We start from the raw sequence: 24,536 nt of genomic DNA, 5'->3' as shown, positions 1-24,536 counted from the left end.
CACCTCTTACATGAGCTGAGTCTGTGTCCAGGCTGATTCTCAAGTTCACTTTGTTCTCTTGTCTCATCACTCTGTGTGTGCCCTGGTCGACTCTGTCCAGAGCATTCAAGTAACTTGCTAACTGGTGTCCTTGCTGCTTGTCGTGCTTAGCCCCAGGGGCTCCCTGTGTGGCAGGTGCAGGGAACAGCAGCAGGCTGATACAGACCAGATGGTAGGTATATGCGTGTCTGGGCCTCCCCACATGGTATCCATGAAAGCCCAATATTGTTTATTGACACCTGACCAAGGCCTGTGTGGGTTTTCTGATTGTTCTTGGCTTCCAAGCTTGTAGGACACCTTTGTGAGAGTTAAGGGGAACAGGGCGGGGGGCTTCTCTGGGAGAATGAGTAGAACAGCCTATACCCCCAACCTCACAGTAGAGCTAGTACCTGGCCTTGGGGAGGGGAGCAAAAGCTGGCTCAGACCCCTCTGCTGGGCTTCTGATGAAGCCCACAAAGCTGCCAGCAGGGTATGTCGAGCCTGCCCTGGACCCCCTGCTTGCTATACACATGGGCAACCCAGAACTGATGAGCAAGAATACTCGCAGAGCCGTGATAGAGTGGGGGCAGAAGGCTTCCCCTGGCCCTATCACAGGGAAGTGCCAGGCAGGGAATTAGAAGCTGAAGAAGGTAGCTCTTGAGGTCTGTCATGGCTGTAATGTCCCAGCTTGCAGGGATGAGTCCCTGGGTGGACAGGACTTTGCATGCATGGGAAGGCCAGGGCCAGTGAAAGCCAAGTCACCCAGCACAGTGGGGTGCCAGCAGGCACTAAGCTCTTGCTGTTTCTCTTGATCCCCTGGCCTCCATAGGCCTCCCCTGGGAGAGTGAGGAGAGACAGAAGACCCCAGAAAGTGAAGGAATCCTCCAACTGGAAAATTTACCTTAGAGACTCAGTAATGGGACAGCATCTTCACACCACCACCTTCTTCCAGGGCCAATGGAGTTCTTGTCCGCTGGGAAGAAGGGACATGATAGAAGGACAAAGAGCAGCACAGACCAGAAGTCAAGTGAGGTGGCTGTGAGTTGAGTCCAAGCCAGCCACACAGCAGATCACCATCCCTGACCCCAGCCTAGCTCCTTGCACGCCAAGTCCTGCAGCATCGCCTGGAGCTGGGGCCACTAGATGCAGGGGCTGTTAGGAGGGAGCCTCCCTCCCTTGCTGTACACTAGCCTTCCCCTCCAGGGGCCCGTGCTCTCACCTGTCCCTCATGCTGCCTCATTTTTTTTCACCCCAGGAAATAGGTACTTTTGATCGCTCTGTTCGTGGTTCCATCTTCTTCCCCCAGTTTCTGCCCCTTGTCTCTGTCTCCCAGGCCAAGGAGTTTTCCCATATAGGATGGCTGGCACTGAGGGTTCATGGAACAGACTTGCATCTTTCAGGAGGGAGAAATGGGGCCTTTTTCTCACTGCTACTCTCTGGAGGTGGGAGGAATGGGTGCCAGGTGCTCATTTCAGTAACCCCATCCTCACCTTCAGAGGCAGCCAGGACCCACCAGGGTTCCCTTTGTCCATGCACTTTAACCCACACCTAATGTGCTGATCTGGTTCTGCCTGTACCCCTTTCATCAGCGTCCATTTCTGCTTCTCCCGGGGTGTTCCCCCTGCTTTGAGGGGAGAGTGGGAAGAAAATGCCACCCGGATCAGCTCCTGGCTTTTCTGGCACCAGTATGCCCCTCTAACCCCCCACATCCCAGCAGGCCCACCCCGGTGCCACACACTCCCCTCCCCCACCGCCGCCCGGGCTACAGATCTGGCCTTTTATGGTCGAGTTTCTTCTCCCTCCATGGCCAGCACTGACAGGGCCATTGGTGTGGCTGCCCGCCAGCTGGCAGGAGCCTCGCGTTAAATGCCGTTCAAGGAGGGGGAATGGAATGGAGGAGAACCGGGCTCTCTGTCTGCCTCCCCCTCGGGGAGCTAAGAATAGAAATGCTCCATAAAACCCGCCACTCTCCCGCCCACCCCCATCCCAGCCCCATCCGTGGGTCCAGCAGAACTGCTCCATTCAAAGTTGGAGAAGTTGGTCTCAAATCAGCCTGGGTTAAACTGCCTCACCTGCACTGCTGCAGGGACACCTGTGTGGTCAGGGTTCATTCGGTATACAACACCTGGGCCTGCTCCTGACACACCTCAGAAGTGTCCGTCCATTGGCAGTCGGACTAAATAAGGCCAGAATCATGCTGTGTGTGTGGCCAGTCAGCAGGTCCACTTGTCTCATGTGTTCTGACCTTCCTGATGGTCCACAGCTCCTGTTTCCAAGATGATAAATCAGGCCAGTGTTTTCCCCCATTTTAATGTAAGGGAGTGGTGTTTGGCCATCTTAGAGGATTCGTGATCATTCTGTTCTGAGAGGCAGACAGGGAAGTCATGATGCTAGAGTGCCTTTCACTGCCTGCACCTGAAGGCTGCTCATGGAGGAGGCAGAGAGCTGCAGCCTCTAAAGATTCCTGGATGTCAGTAGCCCAGTGCTTGGTTAGGCAGGATGCGAGGGGCAAAAGCCTCTGCCTCAAAAGGAGGGAAGTGAAGTTGAGAGGATCCCAGATGGAACCCTCATGCCTTTTTTTTTTTTTTTTTTTTTTTGAGAGAGATGGAGTGACAGAGAGAGATCTTCATTCCTTCGGTTCAAACCCCAAATGGCTGCAAAGCCAGGAGCTTTAAACTCCATCCAGATCTTCCTCGTGGGTGACAGGGACCCAAGCACTTGGGCTCATCCCCCACTACTTTTACAAGGTGCGCTCATCAGGAGCTGGATCAGAAGTGGAGCAGGCAGGACTGGAACCGGCACTCCTATGACTCCTATGAGATGCCAGGTTGCAGGCAATGGCTTAACTCATTACACCGCACACTAGCCCCCTCATGTGACTTTGAAGGGCACAAGAGTTCCCTTTATAACCCAGTACTCGGGCTCAAGTCAGAAGCACTCCTGAGATTACTGCACCTGATAGTCTGGAGAGCACTGAACCCCAGAGAGAGCGGGGTTCTGGGGCTTCGTGGAGTACCCTGTGGGCTGTGCCACTGACCAACCAGTGTCCTGGTCCAGGATGCCTTCCAGCCAAACCACAGGGCCAGGGAAGGATCATTCAGTTGAGGAGGGTACAACTACATGTGTTGATCATAACACATGAGCACAAGCAGAGCAAGAAGGCCCTGGCTTTAGACAGGGAAGTTTTTGAGACCAGGCTCTGTTTTCCCAGGAGGAAGTAGATCCACTGAGTAGGAAACCCTTGAGCCACTGCCTGGGAAGACCCTTCCCTCAGCAGCATTTCCCATTCTGCCCGCCAGGTCTCCAGGGAGCCCTGGGAGAATTTTACAGAAGTATGGCAGGCGCCCATGGTCCCGGACCTTGAGCCTGTTTCTCCCATGCTGGGCCATGCCCAGGACTCACCTCCCAGATGGGGTGTGTCTGTGTCTTTCACATGGGAGACAAGATCCTGGTCCTGAGGGTTTTCATCACTGGCTGGTGCAGCCTCTGATTGGAAAGGGTGGACTGGATGAGGCAGAGCCCAGTTAGAAGGCAGACATGGTGGGGAGAGAAGAGGGGCTTGTAAGCCAGTGTCGGTATAGATTTGGACATGTTTGAATTCCTTCACTTAGCCTCAGAATCCTTGAAAGTGTTCAAGTTTCTCTTGTAGTTAAATCCCCCCCCCCCTACACACACACACAATTTTGCTTCTTTTCTTGAACCACAGGAAGGGATGTGTGTTACTTGTGAATTTCTCTCTCTCTCTGCCAGGAGCACCTCTTCTTCAGTACCCATTTCTCAGCTTCTTTTCTTGTCCATAGCAGAGGGGAGACTGTTATCTGTGGTGTGCATCTGCCTTCAGTGTGCATGTCCCTCACCCTCCATGTGTCTCATCCCCGGGTTACACCAATCTCCTGTGGCAAGCAGCAAGGCCGCCGCTCACCCCGCAGTAGGCTCTTGCACATTCCTTAGCTGGCCTTGAGAGGACACCAAGCACTTGCCTCTAAGAGGCAAACATCTTAGCCAACACCAGAAATGTTTCTAAAAAGACCAATAAATCTTTCAGAACAAACAGCTTTCCTAAGAGAACACATTAAACAGCCAGTGAAAGTGGTTCCATCATAGCCTGACTGCAGACGCCACAAAGCGTCTCTGTCACTGTCCCAAAGCCATTCCCAGGACGAGGTCCAGGCCCGGGCTGCTGGGGATGGATGGCTTCCAACGGCACACCCTGGCCTGGAGGACAGGGGGAGAGCTGAGAACAACTAGGTATATCTGTCCATGTACACACAAGCACATTCAGACCTGCGTGTACATTCATGTACACATTCACACATGTATACACACATGTACAGATACATAGCACATTGGCCCAGACCTGCACATGTGTACACACATTCTTGTGATAAGGCACATGTGTGTAGCACACCATACATACATGCATTCACATACATATTTGCACATTTGTATTCACATTCACCCATAGATGTACATGTGTAGTACATATACACGCATGTGTAGCACAGATGGTTATTTTGCCCATGTGTACAGAACATTTCCTTTGAGCCCTCCTGCCTGGCAGGGGTGGGAGAGTGGGCATCAAAAGCTCTGCTTGCCAGTGATTGCTTCTTTGAGGCTTGTAAATGGCCCAAGAAGCAGGAACAGATTAGCACCATTTATTAAATCGTAAAATCAGCAAACTGGTCTCAAGTTTCCTACAGCTTCTGAGTCCACATAACTTGAAAGGTGGTTTGTTTGATTTTTCTTAAAAATACATTTAAAATTCTTTTTAATTTACTTGCAAGATACGTAGAGATCTTTCATCCACTAAGTTCATTTCCCAGATGCCCACAATAACCAGAGCTGAACCAGGCCCAAGCCAGGAGCCTGGAATTCAATCCAAGTTGACCATGTGGATGGCAGCGACCCAAGCATCTTGAGCCATCACTGCTGCTTCCCGGGGCACACATGCGTGGGAAGGTGGGATCTGAAGCAGAGCTGAGCTTTGAACCCAGGGACTCCAGGACAGGACACGGGCATCCCATGTAGCGGCTGAACCGCTGCACCAGGTACCCACCCATACGCATGGCTTTAATGGCTGGTTTGTGAGGCTCTGTGAGCTCACACTGTATTGATGGGCAAGGAGCATGCCCGAGCACACACATCTATAATTAACCAAGCACCCACCAAAGCCAGAACTCGTAAGTAGGACAGCTTTACTCAAGTCAGTGGTTCACAAAACTCCACAAGGCTCAAGAGCCTTGGGAAGGCAGCAGCCACAGTCGCAGATTGGTGACCTTGTTGGTGGAGGGCTAGGTCTGCAAGGATCAAAAAGGTATAGGGTAGGCATGATCCTGTATCACAGAGTTAGAGAAACACACAGTGACAGCCGTGGTCATGACCAATGTCACACCAGCCACATTGCTAAGAATTGCCTGACAACAGCCTGGGGACCTAGCACTCTTACCAACAGCCCTTAACAGAGAGGGAAGCTGAGACACAGACTGGCCAGCAGCTCCTGAGTGGGACTTTATGACTCACTGAACTGCCCCTCAAGCAGTTTAGTGTTCTCCAAGACCCAGAGGAAGTAGAGCAAACCTTGAGGTATGTCACGGGTCATGGTCTCAGGCCTACAGGAGAGACACACACACACACACACACTGAACAAAGAGTCATAGCCTTAGGCTCACTGGACACACATGTACACACAGTCTAAACACAGGTCAAAGCCAGTCGTAAGGGACACACACATGAATGTACACACATATATCCACTCACATCCACTCAGGACACAGCCTCAGACCTGCAGGACACACACACACACACACATATGCAACACACACACCTATGCATACATCCACTCACACTCTGGATACAGCCTCAGGCCTACAGGACACACACACGCACACCCACACACATACACTCTGGACATAGACTCAGACCTGCAGGACACACACATATACACACACACACACACAATGCATACACATCCACTCTGGACACATCCTCAGGCCTGCAGGATACACACACACACACACACACACACACACACACACACAATGCATACACATCCACTCTGGACACACATCCACTCACATCCACTCTGGACATAGATTCAGGCCTGCAGGACACACACACACACACACACACACACACACACACATCCACTCATACATTCTGCCCACAGCCTCATGCCTGCAAGGACTCACACACACACACACACAACGCACACACATCCACTCACATCCACTCTGGACATAGACTCAGGCCTGCAGGACACACACACCGTCAACACTCTCAAAGCTTACTTTTGATGGGAAACAGTACACGCCTCTGGGCAGCTTCCTAGATCTGTTTATTCTGAGATGTGTGTTTAGGACTTGTTCAGAGCACAGAAAATCTTAACGTGCAGATTGAAACTTAGTCCTGAAACATTTTTTTTGTTTTTCAAGCAAATGGGTATTGGTGAGGCTCTCTGAACTGCTGTGTCTGTGTGTATGGCGGTGCCTGAGACACAAGGGGAGGGAGAGTCTGGATCCTCCCAGACCCCCTCTCTCCAAGGAGTGTCCCAAGGCCACTTCTCCCCAGGACCAAGTTAATTCGAGCACATCTCTCTCCTGTCCTTTTGGAGAGTCTGGGTGACCCCGTGTTTCTTTGTCTCCAGATAAGCCAGACCCGCCAGCTGGCACACCGTGCGCCTCTGACATTCGGAGCTCCTCACTGACCCTGTCCTGGTACGGCTCCTCCTACGACGGAGGCAGTGCAGTGCAGTCCTACAGCGTGGAGATCTGGGACTCGGTGGACAAGCTGTGGAAGGAAGTTGCCACGTGCCGCAGTACCTCTTTTAACGTGCGCGACCTGCTGTCTGACCGCGAGTACAAATTCCGTGTGCGTGCTATCAACGTGTATGGCACCAGTGAGCCGAGCCAGGAGTCGGAGCTCACGACAGTGGGCGAGAAGCCCGAGGGTAAGCTGCCTTTCTTGCTTCCCCGTGGGCCCTCTGTGAAGCCCCGTGACTGCCCTGCGAGTCTTGTAGATGGGCAGTACAGAGGCACTGAGAAAGCATTGGTGCATGGAGGGCCTCTGGACACCATCTTCCTTCTTAAGCTCGGGGTGCTTGACTTTTTCAGGAAACACTAATCTAGCAATTTGGGTGCACTGCTACCTGGAGGCAATGTTGTGTCACTCAGGAACAGGTCTCAGGTGGACCTCAAGTCCTGTACCCACCTTCTACCTCTTCCATCTTTCTCTTACACTTATAGGACGGAAGTCACCAAAAAATTCATTATGCACAAATTTCAAAAAAAATTTGCACCAAAGTAAACTTACCTTGTAATTCCATTTTTCCTGAAAAAAATTTTTTTTAAAATGCTCTCTTCTTTGAGTGGATATTTGGTGTCTGATGCTTGGGGCACAAAGACAGAAAGATTCAGATCTAGGGGGACAGACCTGCAGATGGCTAACCATAAGGACATGGGTGCATCCTGTATAGGTGATATCAGCAGAAAGCCAGGTGGCATAGTAGAAACCTGCAAAGTTTGTCATGGGTGCGGGAAGCTTCCTGAAGGAGGTGATATTTAAGCTGAGTCTTGGAGAAAAGAAAAAAAGAGAAGACTTGGAATCCGGGAGGTAGAGGAGATATGGAAAGGCCTTCCATGCAGAGGGAACAGGGGCAGTGAAGGTGAGTGTAATGGAAGGAATGTGTGGTTTTGTGGGACATGTTTGTGCCGCCTGGTTGTATTTAGAGTGAGGGAGAACAGGAGGAAGTAAGATAAGGACAACTTGGGTGAAGCTGCGAAGGCCATCATGGGCCTTTACAGTTGTGAGAAGGAACAGGCTCCCACCCAACCCAGTGCTAAGGGTCTGCTGAGCCTTAAAACACATCTAACACTGGGGGGCATTTGTGCATGCATCTGCACAGAGTGTATTGGTGGAGTGAGCCTGGAATCAGCCAGGTCCCAGAGCAGGGGGCAGAGAAGGGAAAGCTGACCTGTGTCGATGGCCCATTGGGCAGAGAGTAGAGGGGTAAGTGGGAACAGTGTGAGATGGCTCTCGGTTCATGGCCTGGGCAACCACTAGTCAGTGCATAGGTTGACGATCACCATGACTTCATAGTCTATATGCCTTGAGCACTTTTTGGTCTGTGCTACCCAGGGGCTGATTGCTTTGTCTACCTGCTGCCACTCCCATCTCAGTTGCTGTAGTCTAGGTGCTGTTCTCACCCCACATTTTACACATAGGGACATGAGGTTCAGAGGGGCGAAGCTATACACTCCAGCTCACAGAGGCTTCTCGCTCAGTGCCTCAGCCCCCCGTTGGTTCCATTGAGGTCGCTTGCCCTGAGTGAGGTGGGGATTAGGAACAGGGATGCCTGGGAGTAGGGGGGAGCTCTGGCTGCAGGCCTGTTAGGTTGAGAGGGTCTGAAGGATATCAAAGGGGAGATGTCATCTGGCACACCAGAGAAAGGCTTGACTAATGCTACAAAGCTGCACCTTCTAACGGGTGGTTGAAGCTGAGAGTACAGGGATGAACTCACCAAGAAGGCAATAGAGAAAGCCAACCCTAGAACCACAATAAAGGAACCTACAGGACCAGACGGAAGGACTGGGGAGGGAAGGGGGAGCAATGTGAGCCTCTGGGAGGCTGGACCTGCTTTATGGGGACAGGAGAGGGAGTAGGTGGCAGATGGCCTGGGGACCTGAATCACATGTGTGTGAGCAGGTGAAAGAGATGGGAACTCAGAAGGGTGTTCGGGTTTGGGCCTATGGTGGTTGATGGCGACCGTTGTGAATGCTCTGGCGAAGGAAGAAATGGAAGAAAGAGAAGCTAGGAGCATGGGCTGTTGTTTCAGGACATTTGGCATGACGAGCAGGAAGACGGATTGGGGGTGAAGGTGGAAGGGTTCTGAGGTTAAGGGTGTAGTGGGGCAGAGATGTGGGAGACACAGTCTCTCCCCTGCAGACTCCTTGTGACCCTGAGATTCCAGGCTCCCTGAGCACTTGGACTGTCCTTGCTACACTCTTACCCTCTGAGTTGCAAAAGATAGGTGAAATAGCCATGAAAACTCTGCTTCCGAGTCCCAGGAGAGTCACAGGCAGGCACGTAGGGGAGGCAGCTTCCAGTCTCAATGGGCTGCCTACGTGCTAGGCAGACTTTGCCCAATAGAGCCACTAGAAGGTACAGAAAGGGTACAGGGGCCCTGGACAGCATGGCTGAGCCTCAGCTCCATACACGGCATCATGAAATGCAGTGTCATCATATGCACAATGTCATGTACCCAGACATATGCATATGTCATATGTGTGCTTGTGATTTCATATACATGATGTTATATACACTTGTCATATATGCATGATACATGCAGCTTCATACAATACGATGTGATGTATTTCATACACATGTCATACACACATGCTATCATATGTGTTCTGTCATATACATGGTCTCATACAAGTAACATCATGCATATACACATGTCATATATATATATGGCAGTGTACACACGTACAGTGTCATACATGACAATACATACAATGTCATACATGCACACACATGCAGGCACACACACAACCATATCTCTCTCAAATGAGCAGTGGCAGAATGATTAGAGAGGGTAGCAGGAGGGGAAGCCGAGCTCCAGGGGACAACTCTTAGAAAAGTGACAAGACATGGGTCAGCAAGATGGCATGCAATAAGCAGATGGCCCTGGCCTGGAACGGAGGCCCACCAGGTGTGCTCTGTGTGTAAACCACAAAGATGGCCTGGGAGGATTCATAGCAAGGAGGAGGCGCTGGGCAGCCCCTCCCACCCACCACAGCCCCTCTCCTGACAGCAGACAAGGGCTGTGTTTAAATCCTTGATATCCAGAGGAGGGGTTCCAGCCCCCCAGGGCCTCCAGACAGAGAGTGACTCCCCACCACAGGCCCAGCTGGCTGTCTAAGGCAGGTGTCAAGGGAGAGAAAAGGCAGTTGGCCAGGTTTGAGCTTGAGGGAGGAGGACTCTCAGACAGGGTGGACAAGTGGGGCATGTAGGTGTGGAGGGAGTGGGTGGGTAAAAGGTCGTGGCAGATGATTTCCTTGAAGATGGAGTGTAGAGGCTGTAGTGAAGGGGCAGCGCCCATCAGCCCTTGCACCTAAAGCCCAGCTAACGGCAGCCCCAAGCACTGCCTCTATCCCCACCAGCACCACTGGGGCCCTGGCTTCAACCTGCTCTCTGTGCCATCCCTGTTTGCCTGCCCTCCACCCCACACTTCTGTCATGTTCCAGGCACCCCTTTGGCATTACAAAAGACAAAGCAGGGCTCTCCAACTGGTTCCAGGGGCTCCTCTGGCTGCGCCAGAGCCACCCCCAAGCCTGGGTTTTCCCTCCCAGAACAGAGTCAACTACCTGCATAGGACCTGCCCTCTCCCACTCCAGGCAGTCCTTGAACTCCCCCACCACAACCTGGCAATTCACGCCTCCTGGGTTCCAACCCTCACTGGCTCTGGTCTATGTAGGTTGTTGGCCAAAGAGACCCTGGCAACCCTAAAGCAGTAGAGATGGGGAAACTGCCAAGCCTGGGCCTGAAGCCATCTCTGAGACTGGGTCGCCCTCTAGTGCCCGCTGGGCATGCAACAGTCCTTGGGCTGTGGAAGGGCACTGCTCTGGGCAGTAGCTGTGGGCCATACATCCCACTCTGAATAGAGGCTTGGTTCCACTGGTGGTCATCTTGCAGGACTGAAGGGAACAGCTGGGGGCAGGGTGGGTATCCATTAGAGTTTCCCCTAAAGGAAAATTTGCTGCACAACCATGAGCTCAGTTCAGGGGTTTATGTCCTCTGAAAATCCCACCTGTTCCTCAGCTGCCTCGGGAGACAGAGGTGAGAGGCAGGTGTTTGCAAGGTAGACCAGAAGGCTGGCTCTACTCTGGACTATATGAGAAAGAAGTGGTTGTAGAGTAAGAGTAAAGTTCTCTGTGCTGGTCACTGGAATCCCCACCCCAGGCTCACCCAAGCACCACTGCTCCTCCACGCACAGGGCACCAAGTGTCCTCCTGCAGAGACCATGCTGAGAAAGCCTGTGCACTGTTCCGGGCACTCCAGTTCCTGTGTCACCTTAGAGCAGCACAGGGGAGCAGGAAAATCAAGGATGCCTGGGGAGGCCAGGACTGCAGTCTCAGGGCACCCTGGGTGGTCACTTCTTAGCTTACCCTTAAGATCAGTGATGAAGGATCAGCTTGATCTTCCTGGGACCCTCCAGGACCTGTCTGAAGTGACATCACTGACCTGGCTTAGACACTACTTGACATTCCTGATGATTCAACCATGTGGTTCCCACATGCTATTGCATTCATGAGCTGATGAGCAGTCTGCAGCTCGACCTTGGCACACTAAAGCCAGGAGCCTGGAGCTCCATCGGGGTCTTCTGTGTGAAGGGCAGGGGCTCAAACACTTGGGCTGCCTGCTGCTGCCTTACCAGTTATGCATTAGTAGGAAACAGGATTGGAAGTGAACTGGAATCGGTCTTTGAATAGGGACTGTCAGCATTGCAGGTGGCAGCCTAGCCTGTTGTGCCCTGGAAGTTCTTCTACCTTGTGTCAGTGTTGGACTTGTGTCACAGAGAGGGACTCCTGGCCTTTTTTCTGGGTGTCTTAATGGGGCAGCTCCCAGTCCTCCTACATTCAGGGTCCTCCATAATCCCTCCAACTCACAGCAGACTTCCACCTTCCAGCATACCAGAGCAGGGACCCAAGCCCTTGCAGAGTGTGTGCTGTGCAATACCTGTGTGTATATGTGCTGGCACACTCTTCCCAGTAACAGCAATCTGCTGCTGGAGCTCTGGAGGACCCAGTAGCTCCCATCCTGGGCTTTAGGTAAATGCTCAGGACGTGGCGCCCAAAGTGTAGAGTAGCTAAGCCCTCCCTGCATGGCGACTGTTAAGGAGCCTACAGGTGCACTGCTATTGGGCCATGCTTGTCACCTGTAAATTCTTAATCCCTTGGGGCCTCCTCTCCCACTCGGTGGCATTGTGTAGCACATAAGGGACTCTGCATGAGTCACTGCGTCTCTCACTCCTGGGCACACACTAGCAGGGGAACCTACCCCATCGAGGGCTCATGTCCCTGGTCCCCTGCTCGTGTGCTGGGGCTCCAGGCATTGGTTCATTCCTCAGCCTAACAGGGTAGTTCGATGCAGCCCCTCCTTACCAGCTCGCACCTACATCCCAGACACTGGACTTGCAAAGCCCAGCAGAGCTCAGTTTGCTGGGACCCACGTGCACCTTCCTGTAGTGGTCCCCATGTGAGGTGCCTTTCCTGTCCACCACAGAGCTCTACTGGGGCTTCAACAAACCCCACCCTTCCCACAGTCTTATTCACACACACACACGCACATGTACATACTCATACTATCACACATATCATCACACATGCACATACGAATACATCCAGTCTCATGCATGTCCATACACACAACCTAACACTCTCAAACACTATCCTTCTCTGACATATGCACACACATGTACTCGCACTGTCCCATACACTCATCCTCACATATACACACATTCACCTGCACACACACCCTCTCACATACACTTACGTTCACACACTTACATCTCATACATCGTCCCCGCACCCCATGATCTCTCTCACTATCCTAGTCCCTCAGGAAGCTGTTCCCTAGGTCCTGAGCTGCCAGGGCCACCAAGCACATTGCAGAGTTTGGCATCCAGAGCCAGCCAGGACCCTGGAAGCCCCTGCCATTACTCCCTCCTCATACACATGAAGAGACAGAGAACCTTTGCCCTGGTCACCAAGCCCCAGCACCTGCTGCCACAGGCAGGTGTGTTTCAAGGGCAATGAAAGCTGGTGCTAGGAGCTATGTGCCTGCCTGTCCTCTGTGCCCCGTTCCCTTCCTGCCACATCTGTGTGAACAGCTGCTACTGTGGGCTGGGGGGTTGCTGGGTCCCTTCCCACCTGCCTCCTGCCTGCCTGGCTATTAGGTCTACATAGGGGGGTACTCACACCCCCTCCCATTTCTGTCTTTGCTGTAAGACACAGCCTGTGGGCTGCTTCTGAGGAAGACAGGTGTGCTTTCATAAGCACCCGTTGGTGTCTGCTCTCTCCACTGTGGTGCCATGGGTTCAGTCTGTCCCACAGTAGTCTGGGCTGAACTAGGGAAGCTTCCTAAGTGATACTCCAAATCTACTTGTGGCTCTCCGACTAAATGATCCACTTCCAGAAAGAAGGAGCATGTATTCATGTTGCCTGGCAAGGCGCAGGGCAGGCAGGGAACTGCACAAAGATGTTCAGCCAGTGGCTGGCAGGTTCCAAGCCAGAAGAGTTCATCAGTTGCCAGCTCCAGAGCCTGGGCAGAAAGTGGCCAGTGGGGGAAGTGGGCAGACGTGGGGGCTCTGGGAGGCTAGAGGGAGTGAAGGGACATGGAAAAGGGTGCACGATAGGAAACAAGACAGGGAGGCAGGGATGGAGAGACAGTCGCTGAGAGAGGGCTGGAGTGGGAGTGGGCAGCCAGGACTTCCCACACCAGCTCTGTGGGTGGTATAGACGGAGCAGCCCCAGGATTGTCTGCAGCTGTAGCCTGGCTGTCTTCTCTATTGCCTTCAATATTGACCCACGTGTCCTCTCTGTCCCAGAGCCAAAGGATGAAGTGGAGGAGGTGTCGGATGATGGTGAGTGCTGGGCCAGCTCCCTCTGGAGTGGGGTGGCAGGTAGAGGATGCTTAGGCAGGGGACGTGATGGCTCACACTCCCTCTGACCTGTTCTGCTGCAGACGAGAAGGAGCCCGAGATCGATTACCGGACGGTGACAATCAACACCGAGCAGAAAGTGTCTGACTTCTATGACATCGAAGAGAGACTAGGATCGTAAGTGGAGTGGGATGCTGGGTGAGGGGCAACAGGGCCCACTGTGAAACTCAGAGTCTTGAGCCCTCTTCTCTCCCTAGACTTCTCCTTGGGCTAAGATTCCTACAGAAAGAGGAGGGATTGGCCCTCTGCCCCCTCTCTGCCCCTGACCCACCTCTGCCACAGCCTGGGGCAAGTCCCTCCTTTGCTGACCCTCTGTTCAAGTGCAGGATTGGATTGGATTCTGTGCAGGGTCTCTCTGAAACCGACTGGGAATCCATGTTCAGCAACACTAGCTTTAGCACATCTTGAAGATGCACAGAGGAGCAGGTGCTATGGCACAGTCACTTAAGCTGCCCCCTACGACTCTTATCAACTCATGTGGAAGTGCTGGTTCAAATCCCAGCTGCTCCACTTCCAATCCAGATCCCCGCTAATTATCCTGGGAAGGAAGCAAAAGATGGCTCAAGTACCTGGGCTGACAGAGCTCCTGGCCCCTGACTTTGGCTTGGCTCAATCACAGCCTTTGTGAACAATTTATTTTTTTCTATCCATGGAGGAGTCCAAGGAAGTGGAACAGAAAGGAATGAGACTCAGTTTTTATTTCCAGGGGTTTCTGGGAAATAGGAGGGCGCTTTGAAGATTGTAAACAAGGAAATATAATTCTTTTCAATGTTTTAAAGCCATATATTTTAGTGCATTTAAGATACAGAGAGATATAAAGAGAGCTCCTATCTGTAAGTTCACTCCCCAAATACTGTCAATGGTCAGGGCCAGAACTAAGAGTCAGCACTCCAGGCCAGGGCTCCCCCACAGGGAACAGGGACCCAGCCAGCACTCTAGGCCAGGGCTCCCCCAAGGGGAACAGGGACCCAGCCAGCACTCTAGGCCAGGGATCCCCCAAGGGGTACAGGGACCCAGCCAGCACTCTAGGCCAGGGCTCCCCCACAGGGAACAGGGACCCAGCCAGCACTCTAGGCCAGGGCTCCCCCAAGGGGAACAGGGACCCAGCCAGCACTCTAGGCCAGGGCTCCCCCAAGGGGAACAGGGACCCAGACAGCACTCTAGGCCAGGGCTCCCCCACAGGGAACAGGGACCCAGCCAGCACTCTAGGCCAGGACTCCCCCAAGGGGAACAGGGACCCAGCCAGCACTCTAGGCCAGGACTCCCCCAAGGGGAACAGGGACCCAGCCAGCACTCTAAGCCAGGACTCCCCCACAGGGAACAGGGACCCAGCCAGCACCCTAGGCCAAGGATCCCCCACAGGGAACAGGGACCCAGCCGCCACTGGAGTTATCATTGTTGCTCCCCAAGATCTGCAGTAGCAGGAAGCTGAGTCAGGCAGGCAGAGCTAGCATTGAACCTAGGCACTCCAGTGTGGGACATGGCATCCTCACTCCCAAGACATCTGTTATGTCATTGCAGAGAAAAGTTTCAAAACTCATGCATCCTCCCAAATGATGCCCGCCTCATCACAGATCTGTGGAGAGGGGTGCTGTATCAAAGGACCCTGCAGAGGGTAGTAGGGCCCTCCCTGGACTCTGGCCAGGGCCCCACGCTGGAGGGTGGAGTAGAAAGAAGGGAACTGCTCAACCATTTCCTGCTTAGGAAGAACAAGCTCAACTCAACGATTGGGAAGGAACAGAAGTCCGTCAGCCAAGGTCAAAGCTAGAAAGTTAGCACATTAAAGAGGCACCCCACTTGGGGTGGGCATGAGACTCGGTATTAAGCCTCTGACTGGAATGCCTACATCCCATATCAGAAAGCTTCGGTTTGAGTACCAGCTCCACTTCCCATCCAGCTTCCTGCCAGGGCACAGCCTGGGAGGCAGCAAGGAGTGGCTCAAGTCCTTGGGTCCCCTGACACCCACATGGGAAACCCAGAGGGAGTCTCCGACTCCTGGCCCAGCCCCAGCTGCTGCCAGGCGTTTGAAGAGTGAAGTGGAGGATGAAAAGGACCTTTCTCTTTCTCTGCCTTTCAAATAAAAATGGGAAGAGATGAGTGGCAATTTTCAAAATGTTCTTCATTGATCCAGGATAGCAGCAGGCAAGCTTTTTCTATGAAGAGCAGAGTATCGGTCTTTTATGCCCACAAGTCACACCCCATGTCACAACAGCCCCCCTGGGCTGGTGCAGCACAAGAGCCACCAGTGATGTTATGGGAGCCAACAGGTGTGGCCATGTCCCAATGAAACGGGTCCCTGTTTGTCCCACAGACCCCCAACATGCCAACTCCGACTTAACTGACAGCTTGTCTCAGGGTGACCTCTGTCTCTTACCCTCTCTCTCTCTCTCTCTCCCCCCTTTTCTCTGCAGTGGGAAATTTGGACAGGTCTTCCGACTGGTAGAAAAGAAAACTGGAAAAATCTGGGCAGGGAAATTCTTCAAGGCATATTCGGCCAAAGAGAAGGAGGCTATCCGGGAGGAGATCGGCATCATGAACTGCCTGCACCACCGCAAGCTGGTGCAGTGCGTGGACGCCTTCGAAGAAAAGGCCAACATCGTCATGGTCCTGGAGATGTGAGTGGCTCTGTGACTGCACGCGGGGATGGGACTGACAGGCCAGGTACCCAGAGGCCACGAGGCCAGGGCTGAGCAGTGGGAACCAGGAGGGTCTGCGTGCAGCACTGACCCTGACCCACACGGGCACCCACACAGCCTGTGCAGTGGACCTTCTCACCCACAAAGGCCAAAGCTCCCCTGGGGCTCCTTGGCTTAGCAGCCAACGCCCTGCTGAGATGCAAGTGGTTGAAAGTGCAAGGGGAGAGATGGCATGATTTTCCTGAGAAGTTGAATGGGAACCAGGTGTGGGGGTGTGTGGAACCTGGGAGTGGAACCCCACCCCCGACTCCTGGCCTCCCCTTGTGCCACTCCATTTCCCCATCCCTCTCTGTGTCCCCAGTGCAGCTGTAACCTTCCAAAACCCACAGTGCTTTCTCTGCTGGGCTGGGCAAAGGCATAAGGGATGGACCAGAGGGCCTCCAGCCAGGGCATCCTAGAAACTGCTCACTTCCTTTGCCTTCCAGGTCTCCACCTCCCTCACCTCTGAGTACTGGTGTGGCCCAGCATGGACGCACATGCTCTCTCTCTCTCTTACTCTCTCTCTCTCTCTCTGTGTTTGGTTTCTAAAACCAGGCATCCCTCCATAGCATTTGCATTTTTGTCAAGTTTCCTTTCTTAACTGAATTTGTTGGATCTATGGTGCCATCGCATCAGAAAACACACAGTGACGAGTCTCCCGCACACCCTGTCGTCACCCCTCACCACGCACAGCTAACCCGTTTCGTTGGTTTGATCCGTGTCCTTACAGACATACAAGCAAATGTGATCGGTGTGTTCCTGTTTTTCCACCTGTCAACACGATAGGTAGCTGCGTGCGTTCACGCCCTGTCCTTGCTCACCACACTGCTGCGCAAGGAGGCACCTTGTCAGTGCCAGGGTTGGGTCTTGTTCCCACGGCCCCACAGGAACTCCGGAACTCCGAGAAGTAGGGCCTTCCTGGAGTTCAGGAGCCAGCCCAGAAGCTTGGGTCCCAGCACACACATTTGTGGCCTCTTCTCACTCGTGCCCATGTAGATTGGTAGATCAACTCCCACAAGCCCGCGAGTCCTGGACCCAATGGCAAGTACTTTGGAATGTCTGGGAAAACTGTGGCATGGCCTCCAGTGTCCTGGACTTGCCCTGTCTGGGCTCTGGGCATGCCAGTCCCCTTGGGGAGGTGCTCCCAGCATCTGAGCCTTCCACTGTTGGAATACAGAGGCCAGCGAGACTGGGCAAATGTCAGCTTTTCATTCTGCTCTCAGGCTAGCCCCACAGGCCACAGCCTTCACTTTTGTCCTAGAACAGGTTGCGTAGACCAGGCAGCGTGGGCATGCAAGGACAAGTGGCAAAATGTCTTATCTTTAGAACTTAAACCTAGAGCAATTTCATGAGAGGGTTTGGGAGGGGGGAGGGTGCAGGGAGGGGGACAGCCGGGTCTGGGGAGAGCTGGGCAGCTGCGCCAGTGGGCAGAATACCATACTTAGCTCGGAATTGGGAGTTGGCACGCAGGATGGAAAAAGTAGGGAGGAAGCATAAGGAGGTTTGAGCTGGTCTGGCTTTCATCCGCCGTCCCCCGCCTCCCCACCTCCCCCTGTGGACAGGAGCAAGGCAGCTATGCACAGATGCCAAAAGGGACCCCAGCACAGCAGGGGAGGGGCTGAGGAACCCACCCCCCATCCCTCCCAAGAAGAGCTCTACCCTGGAAGAAGGAAGCAGACCTGTCTCCTGCTGTGCCTCGCTCCCAGCTCCTGCCTTCCAGCCCAGGGCCCGGAGGGCATGCGGGGACAGCGGGGGATCTTAGCAGTGCAGTTTGCTGCTGTCCTAACTGGATGGAGAAGCCACTAGCAACCATGGGATAGAGGAAAGTGAAGCTATCTTCCAGGACCCTCAGATGCACTGAGAATAAAGAAGGAACCTTCCCAAATGCTGAGTATGGCACGCGTTCCCATCACATAGCAAGCCAGCTAAGAATCAGGGCGCCTTCCTGCAGACCCCGGCCTGCATCTGGAGCTCCTTATTCTGGAATGGCATGGTCCATGACACCTGGTGGTGGGACCCTGCACACAAGCCCAAGGCTGTGAGCCAGGGGGGTTGAGGGCCCCGGGGTAGCATTCCCGGACAGTACCATCCCTTCTGGCTCGCCAGTGAGGCCTGGCTAAGGTCTAGAGTTCCAGGGAAAATTGACCTGATCCCTTGGGATTAGGTAGGCTTGGTGCCGGTCAATGTTTACTCATTTGCTCATTTACCTGAGTGTTCAGTGTTAATTTATCCAATACATAACTTTCTCTGGCCCAGTTGTAACCCTTGGCAGTCCTTGTCTCAATGGGCAGTGAGCTGCTTCCGATATTGTCCACCCTTAATCGTGAGTGTTTTGAAGAGGAACCTACAGAACCATTAATCCTGCTGGTCCAATGCCTCCCATCCTAGAAAGGAATCGCACCTGTAATGTTGAGTAAGTCACCTACAGGAGTGCAGTGGGAACAGCACGTGGCTAAGAGCCCCCAGACTCTCAAGCTTAAAATCCAACATGGGCCAGGGAACAGATATTATCAATTGCAAATAAGGGTCCAAAGGTGAGGTGGAGCTTTTGCAGACATGCGCACACATGTGGTGCTCAGACACAGAGGTGTAGACTGCCAGGCCGGGCCAGGCCCCTTCCCCAGGGGAGGTAGAGGAGGTGGGGAGTAGGGACAGGCTCTTCAGAGCAGAGGTAGTTGAGTAAGCCAGGATTTTTCAAATATGTCTGAGCTAGGATCGACCTAGAGTGCCTAAAATCCCTCCCAAGAGCTCAATCAAAAAGGGGAGGACTGTGAGGAATCTAAATTTTCCAACAAGAGGCCCCCAAGGGATTCGTCCAAGTAAAATATTGCTCATGGATACTGAGTGCTGGGTGTGTCCTGCGCTCCCTTTGCTCAAACCCTGCACCTGCAACAGCTCAGGCAGGTGGGGGAGCAGAGGTGGGGGAGAACGGTTTCAATCTGCATCATACAGCTGAGGAAACTGAGGCACTGAGATGGTTAAACACTGAGGTTGGAGGCAAGTTGGACTCCAGAACCCAAGGCTTAAGGGCCAGGGCGCCACCTGCTGACCGTGCAGTGACCCTCGCTCTGATGGCTTTGAAAGTCTCGGTTCTAGCTCCCCCTCGTGGCCATCAGCTCATCCCTTCCAGGAGCGCATTCTTGTCCACTCTGCTGGGCGGGATCAGCAACAAGGGCCACCACAGGTTGTCAAAACTATGATGAATGGGTGCAGAGCCCCCGCTGTGTGGCAGGCACACCGCTGGTGGACCGTGGGCCCTCGTGGAAATGGCTTTCCTGGTATCTGGGTATTGTTTGCATTGCCAGGGAGGGATTCAACTTTCTTGGCAGTGAGCAGAGGAAGGTGATGGGGGAGCAGGGGCTGGGACTGGGACAGACCCGAGTTGGGACACACTGCAGGGCTGCACACTGACTGGCCAGGGCCTGGAATAGAAGCTCGGAGCTGACTGACTATGACCAGGATTTAAAGACTAGGCAGTGGGCCTGCGTTTTTGATACAATGGTTAAGACGCTGCTGGAGGAACCCACATCTCATGTCAGAGTGTCTGGGTTTGAGAGCTGGCTCAGCTTCGGGTCCGAGAGCCAGCTCAGCTTTGGGTCCCTGCTGCCTCATAAAGCACAGCCTGGGAGGCCGTGGCTGATGGATCAGGAGTTTGGGTCGCTGCCACACACGTGAGTGGACCTGGATTGAGTTCCAGGCTGCTGGCTTCAGCCTGGCCTAGCCTCAGCTATTACAAACATGTGGGGAGTGAAACAGCAGATGGAAGATACTCTCCCTCCTTCTCCACCTCTCCCTCTGTCCGTCTTCTTCCTAAATAATTTTAAAAGTAATTAAGTATTACTTAAATGAAACCTCTCCAGGCAGAGAGGATGCTTTTTGCAGCCTGAACAAGGAGTAACCTGGGATTGTAGCCCTCGCCCAAGAGAGAATGCATCACAGCTGTAGGTAGAATGGACTGCAGCCGACTAATTTTAGAACACTTGCCAAGGTTCCTTTTTGTTGAAGGTTTTTTTTTTCCCCTGTTCCTCACTGGGCAAAATAAATGATGATGGGAACTGTGTGTATTTTAAACTCCAGCTCTCCATAGCTAAAGGACATGGCCTACGTACAGGAATGCTCCTGTATTCATCTATGGTCATTTGAGGGAGAGAATCTCCCCAGGGGTCTTCCTTATGTTAGGGTGGTCATGTCTGGATCTTTCCATGCATGCCCACCTCTGAAGCTGCCTGGCCCAGATACATTCCCCAAGTACCCCCAGCAACTCAGCAGGTGCAGGGCAGGGGTCCCTCACCACCACACTATCCCCAAGCAAGAAACCAGGAGGCCCTGCTGCACCTCAAGGTTGGGCTTCAGGAACTCAGAAAGCTGCAGCAGGGAACCCCTCTCCCCCAGACCCAGAGCTTTCCTTCCTGGGATCCTCCCGCTCCCTGCCAGTACAGCCTCAGGCATCCTGGGGTCTAAGTCCCGTGTGCCCTTCTGCCTTTGTCCCTGCAGCGTGTCGGGGGGCGAGCTGTTCGAGCGCATCATCGATGAGGACTTTGAGCTGACGGAGCGCGAGTGCATCAAGTACATGAAGCAGATCTCAGAGGGGGTAGAGTACATCCACAAGCAGGGCATTGTCCACCTGGACCTCAAGCCCGAGAACATCATGTGTGTCAACAAGACAGGCACCAGGATCAAGCTCATCGACTTTGGCCTGGCCAGGAGGCTGGGTAAGACCCGTCTGTCACCAGTCTCCTCATCTCCGCCTCGGATTGGGTTTGGGTCTAACCTGGGGACCGAAACCCCAAATTGCCTTACGTATAGAGTGGACATTACCCATGCCTGCCTTAGAGCTATTGAGGATCAGGATCGGGCATGTCCCTACAGAGAACATGATGGCAGCCAGGGGACTTATCCGTAGGAAGCACGGTGCAAGGGGCAGCTCTGTATTTGATGATGGTGATGATGATGACAATCGTCCCCCCTGTTCTTTTGTACTCTGGTGCTGTTGGGGGGTAAAGCCTACAACGACAGCTTCCTACACCTGCACCTTCACTTTAGAAAGAAAAAAAAAAACCTGCCTGATTTTCACCATGAGATCAGGAGAGCCAATATTTTAAGGCCCCATTTGTGGACTGGAAAGCTAGTGTTCCACAAGCAGCCAGCGGGGGTGCTGGGGCTGGCAGAAAGACACTGAGCCTTGTCCAGGGTGCCTAGTGGCTCCTCGGCTGTCCCTTACGCTGAGCAAGGGGGAGGCCACCTGGGGACCCAGCCCTGCGGTCATGGTGGCCCGTGACCATTCCTAACACACCTTCCACCACCTTTCCATGTGTCAGTGGCTGAGGAACCATGTTCCAGCTGTCCCCTCCAGCCACTGCCCTGCTGGTGAGCAGCCCAGGACCTGGGGGAGTTGGCCTTTGCTTTAGCATGCTGGGGGAGGCAGAGAAGAGGCAGCCTTCTCCCAAGACCCACAGTCCTGGTTGGGGCTGGGTCAGACCTCCGAAGACCAAGGTGGAGTGAGGCCCAGCCAGGTGGTGACTTGCCTCTTAACCAACATAGCTGGGCAAGGGATGGGCGGCTGTGCCCACCTGCTGTCACCTGCTCAAGATGGGAGCAGCTGTGGCTGGTGAGCAGGGCATGCTCCTGGACAATAACTGTCCCAGTAGGGCCCTGGCCTTGGGAGCTGGCCACGTTAGAGCCCATGGGCAGGCTCTCTGGGTCAAGGGATGCTGAGTGCTCAGCTTGTATCACATCAGAGCTGGGAGAAGCCATTATAGTGCAGTGCGCAGGGTCAGGATGGAGTGCAGTTCCCATATCTAGGGGCTGCTGGCCACGGCCACAGCCACAGCCCTAGAACATTGGTCGTGCCACCCTGCGCAGCCCAGCAAGGCCAAGTATGGCCCCGGGTGGAAACTTGCTACCAACCAATACTGACAAGGCCTTGCCTAGGTCTGTCTCTTTGTGGCCAAGAGTACCACCTTGGTTAGAGCCTGTCCCAACTGACCATAACCATGGTCCTAGCAGCCCCCTGAGGGCTAGGCATGTGGCTAGGATAGGGAGAAGGCAGCTCAGGAGCTCCTGGGGTGGGGTGGGAGAGGGAGGGACAAGTCCTGACCCCCATAGACGAGGCAGGGAAGCCGCCTGGCTAACTGGCCTCACTCCCCTCCCCAGTAGCATGGTTGTCCCACTGCCCCCACCCAGGCTTGTTGAGGGCACTGAAGCATGGAGGATTAGAACGGTGTGAGTGAGTATCCAACAGAAGGTGCCTGCTCTGCCAAGGGCCTGACTCATGGGAGAGACAGACACACAGGGGCCAACGTCTGAGCTGAGTGTGGCCTCCTGGCTTGCTGGGGGTGTTGAACAGAAGGCCAGGTTATCTATACCAGCTTCCAGATAGATATGCTCCCAGGGGGCAGCCCTGGTCTGTGTCCCTCCTGGCTTGGGGCCTGTGTACAGACAAGGAGAGCAGCCACTTGTCCCCCGCTGACCAGTGCCTGTTTCTCTCCCTCCTGGCTTCAGAGAATGCAGGGGACCTGAAGGTCCTCTTTGGCACCCCGGAATTTGTGGCTCCCGAAGTGATCAACTATGAGCCCATCAGCTACGCCACGGACATGTGGAGTATCGGAGTCATCTGCTATATCCTGTAAGTCCTGGGGAGTGGGAATGTTGTGGGGGTGGTTGTCAGGGCATGGCTTGATAGGCAGCCCCCACCCAGAGTTGGCCCACCCTAAGTGGGGTCGCCACCACGTAAGGCGCCCGCCCAGACACGTTGGCCAGCCTGGCCTGCAGTGAGGAGGGGTGCGGGGGGAGGGAGGTTGCAGGGTGGCATCCAAGAATACATCCCTGTGTGCTTACCTACTCCTGAGGCCAGCGTGAGCACAGGCATCCGACTGCCAGCCTCACGTATGGAAGAATGAGCAAGAGCTCTGGGTGACAGTCTTTATTGGAACAGACAGAAAGCCACACAGTAATTAAAACCAGGACGCGGGGTGAAGAGAGGGAGCCATTTACACACTAACACTGCTGGTGAATGCAGCAGGGGTTGGCGGGGGAGGCATGGCCGGTGTCCACACGTCCTTGGTCCCAGAGGCAGCCCCTTGACCTTGCGTGACCTGCAGCAGAGTGGAGTGCTCTCGCTGCAGGTGTAGAGAAATGCACGCATCCAGTTTAAAAGAAATAAGAAATCCTGTTGTCAAAGCAAAAGGAAAAGTCAGTGTCCTAGAAAGCCTGGAGGGGATCTCCGTGTGGGATGCCTGCTGTCCGCAGGGCGTGGTGCTGGGCAGGCTCTGAGAACCACTGTCGGGAAAGCTTGGGCTGGGGGCTAACACTGCGCCAGGGAAGCTGCCCACAGGCCCCCAGGGAGTGCCTGGTCAGAGCACCGCCTCTGGGTTCTGATCCCAGCTTCCTGCTGGGACAGACCCCAGGAGGCTGGTGGCTCCAGTGACCGCCAGGTCCACCACCCACGTGTGAGACTTGGATTGAATTCCCGACCCCCAGTTTCCGTCCTGGCGGACATTTAGGGCAGTGGATCAACAGATGGAGAAGCTCATTTGTTCGCTCGCCTTCTCCCTCTCTCACTCTCACTTTCTTACCCCATGTGTACTCCCTTTTGTGTCTCTTACTCTCAAATCTGTAAGAGAGAGAAATTAAGGAAGGGAAGGAATGAGGAAGACAAGGCGAGGTGGGGCATAAGCTGGGCAGTTTTGTGTGCAGGAAGTTTGCTCTCTGGGGGCTCATGGACAGCCTCCCTCATATCTGCAGGAAAGAAACCCCTGACTGGGCATGCACCTGCCAGCCCTTCTCCATCCCTTTCCTCTCTGACTACCCTGCTCCGTGACCCTGGGGAGACCTCTGACCCTTGAGAAGCCAGCCTTAGCTGTCCAGCCCACACTCTGCTCAGCTGCATTTGCCCCTGGTCTGGCCTGGTCTCCCACCACCAAGGAGACTGGCCTTCCTGTTTGCTCTCCAAGTGGTCTTCCTTGCACAGGGACACGGGGCGCTGTGCAGCCAGGGTCTTTGTACAGGATCTTTCTTGGTCTTCAGAACACACTTGGAGTGAATCTCGCTCAGATTCAGTCTTCATTTGGCATGGAGCTCACTGGGTCTGAGAAGTTCCCTGTGACGGGCTTCCCACACTCTCC

The 24,536-nt window shown here is 53.9% G+C and overlaps 1 protein-coding gene across 5 annotated transcripts in view; it reads left to right on the top strand.

Annotated features, from left to right (window-relative positions):
- Positions 1-24,536, top strand: part of MYLK (myosin light chain kinase) — a 104,140-nt gene that overhangs the window by 60,052 nt on the left and 19,552 nt on the right. For all 5 annotated transcript variants that reach the window (XM_041002643.1, XM_041002644.1, XM_041002642.1 and 2 more), the window contains 6 exons: positions 6,662-6,964; positions 13,625-13,660; positions 13,762-13,855; positions 16,150-16,353; positions 20,908-21,125; positions 22,915-23,038. In XM_041002643.1, coding sequence (XP_040858577.1) covers positions 6,662-6,964; positions 13,625-13,660; positions 13,762-13,855; positions 16,150-16,353; positions 20,908-21,125; positions 22,915-23,038 — 979 coding nt within the window. The remainder of the gene's footprint in view (positions 1-6,661; positions 6,965-13,624; positions 13,661-13,761; positions 13,856-16,149; positions 16,354-20,907; positions 21,126-22,914; positions 23,039-24,536) is intronic.

The sequence above is a fragment of the Ochotona curzoniae genome, unplaced genomic scaffold (genome assembly GCF_017591425.1).
Source record: "Ochotona curzoniae isolate NIBS_2020 unplaced genomic scaffold, NIBS_Ocur_1.0 scaffold_2587, whole genome shotgun sequence".
In the NCBI taxonomy this organism is placed as follows: domain Eukaryota; kingdom Metazoa; phylum Chordata; class Mammalia; order Lagomorpha; family Ochotonidae; genus Ochotona; species Ochotona curzoniae.
This window is presented reverse-complemented; position numbering and strand designations above follow the sequence as displayed.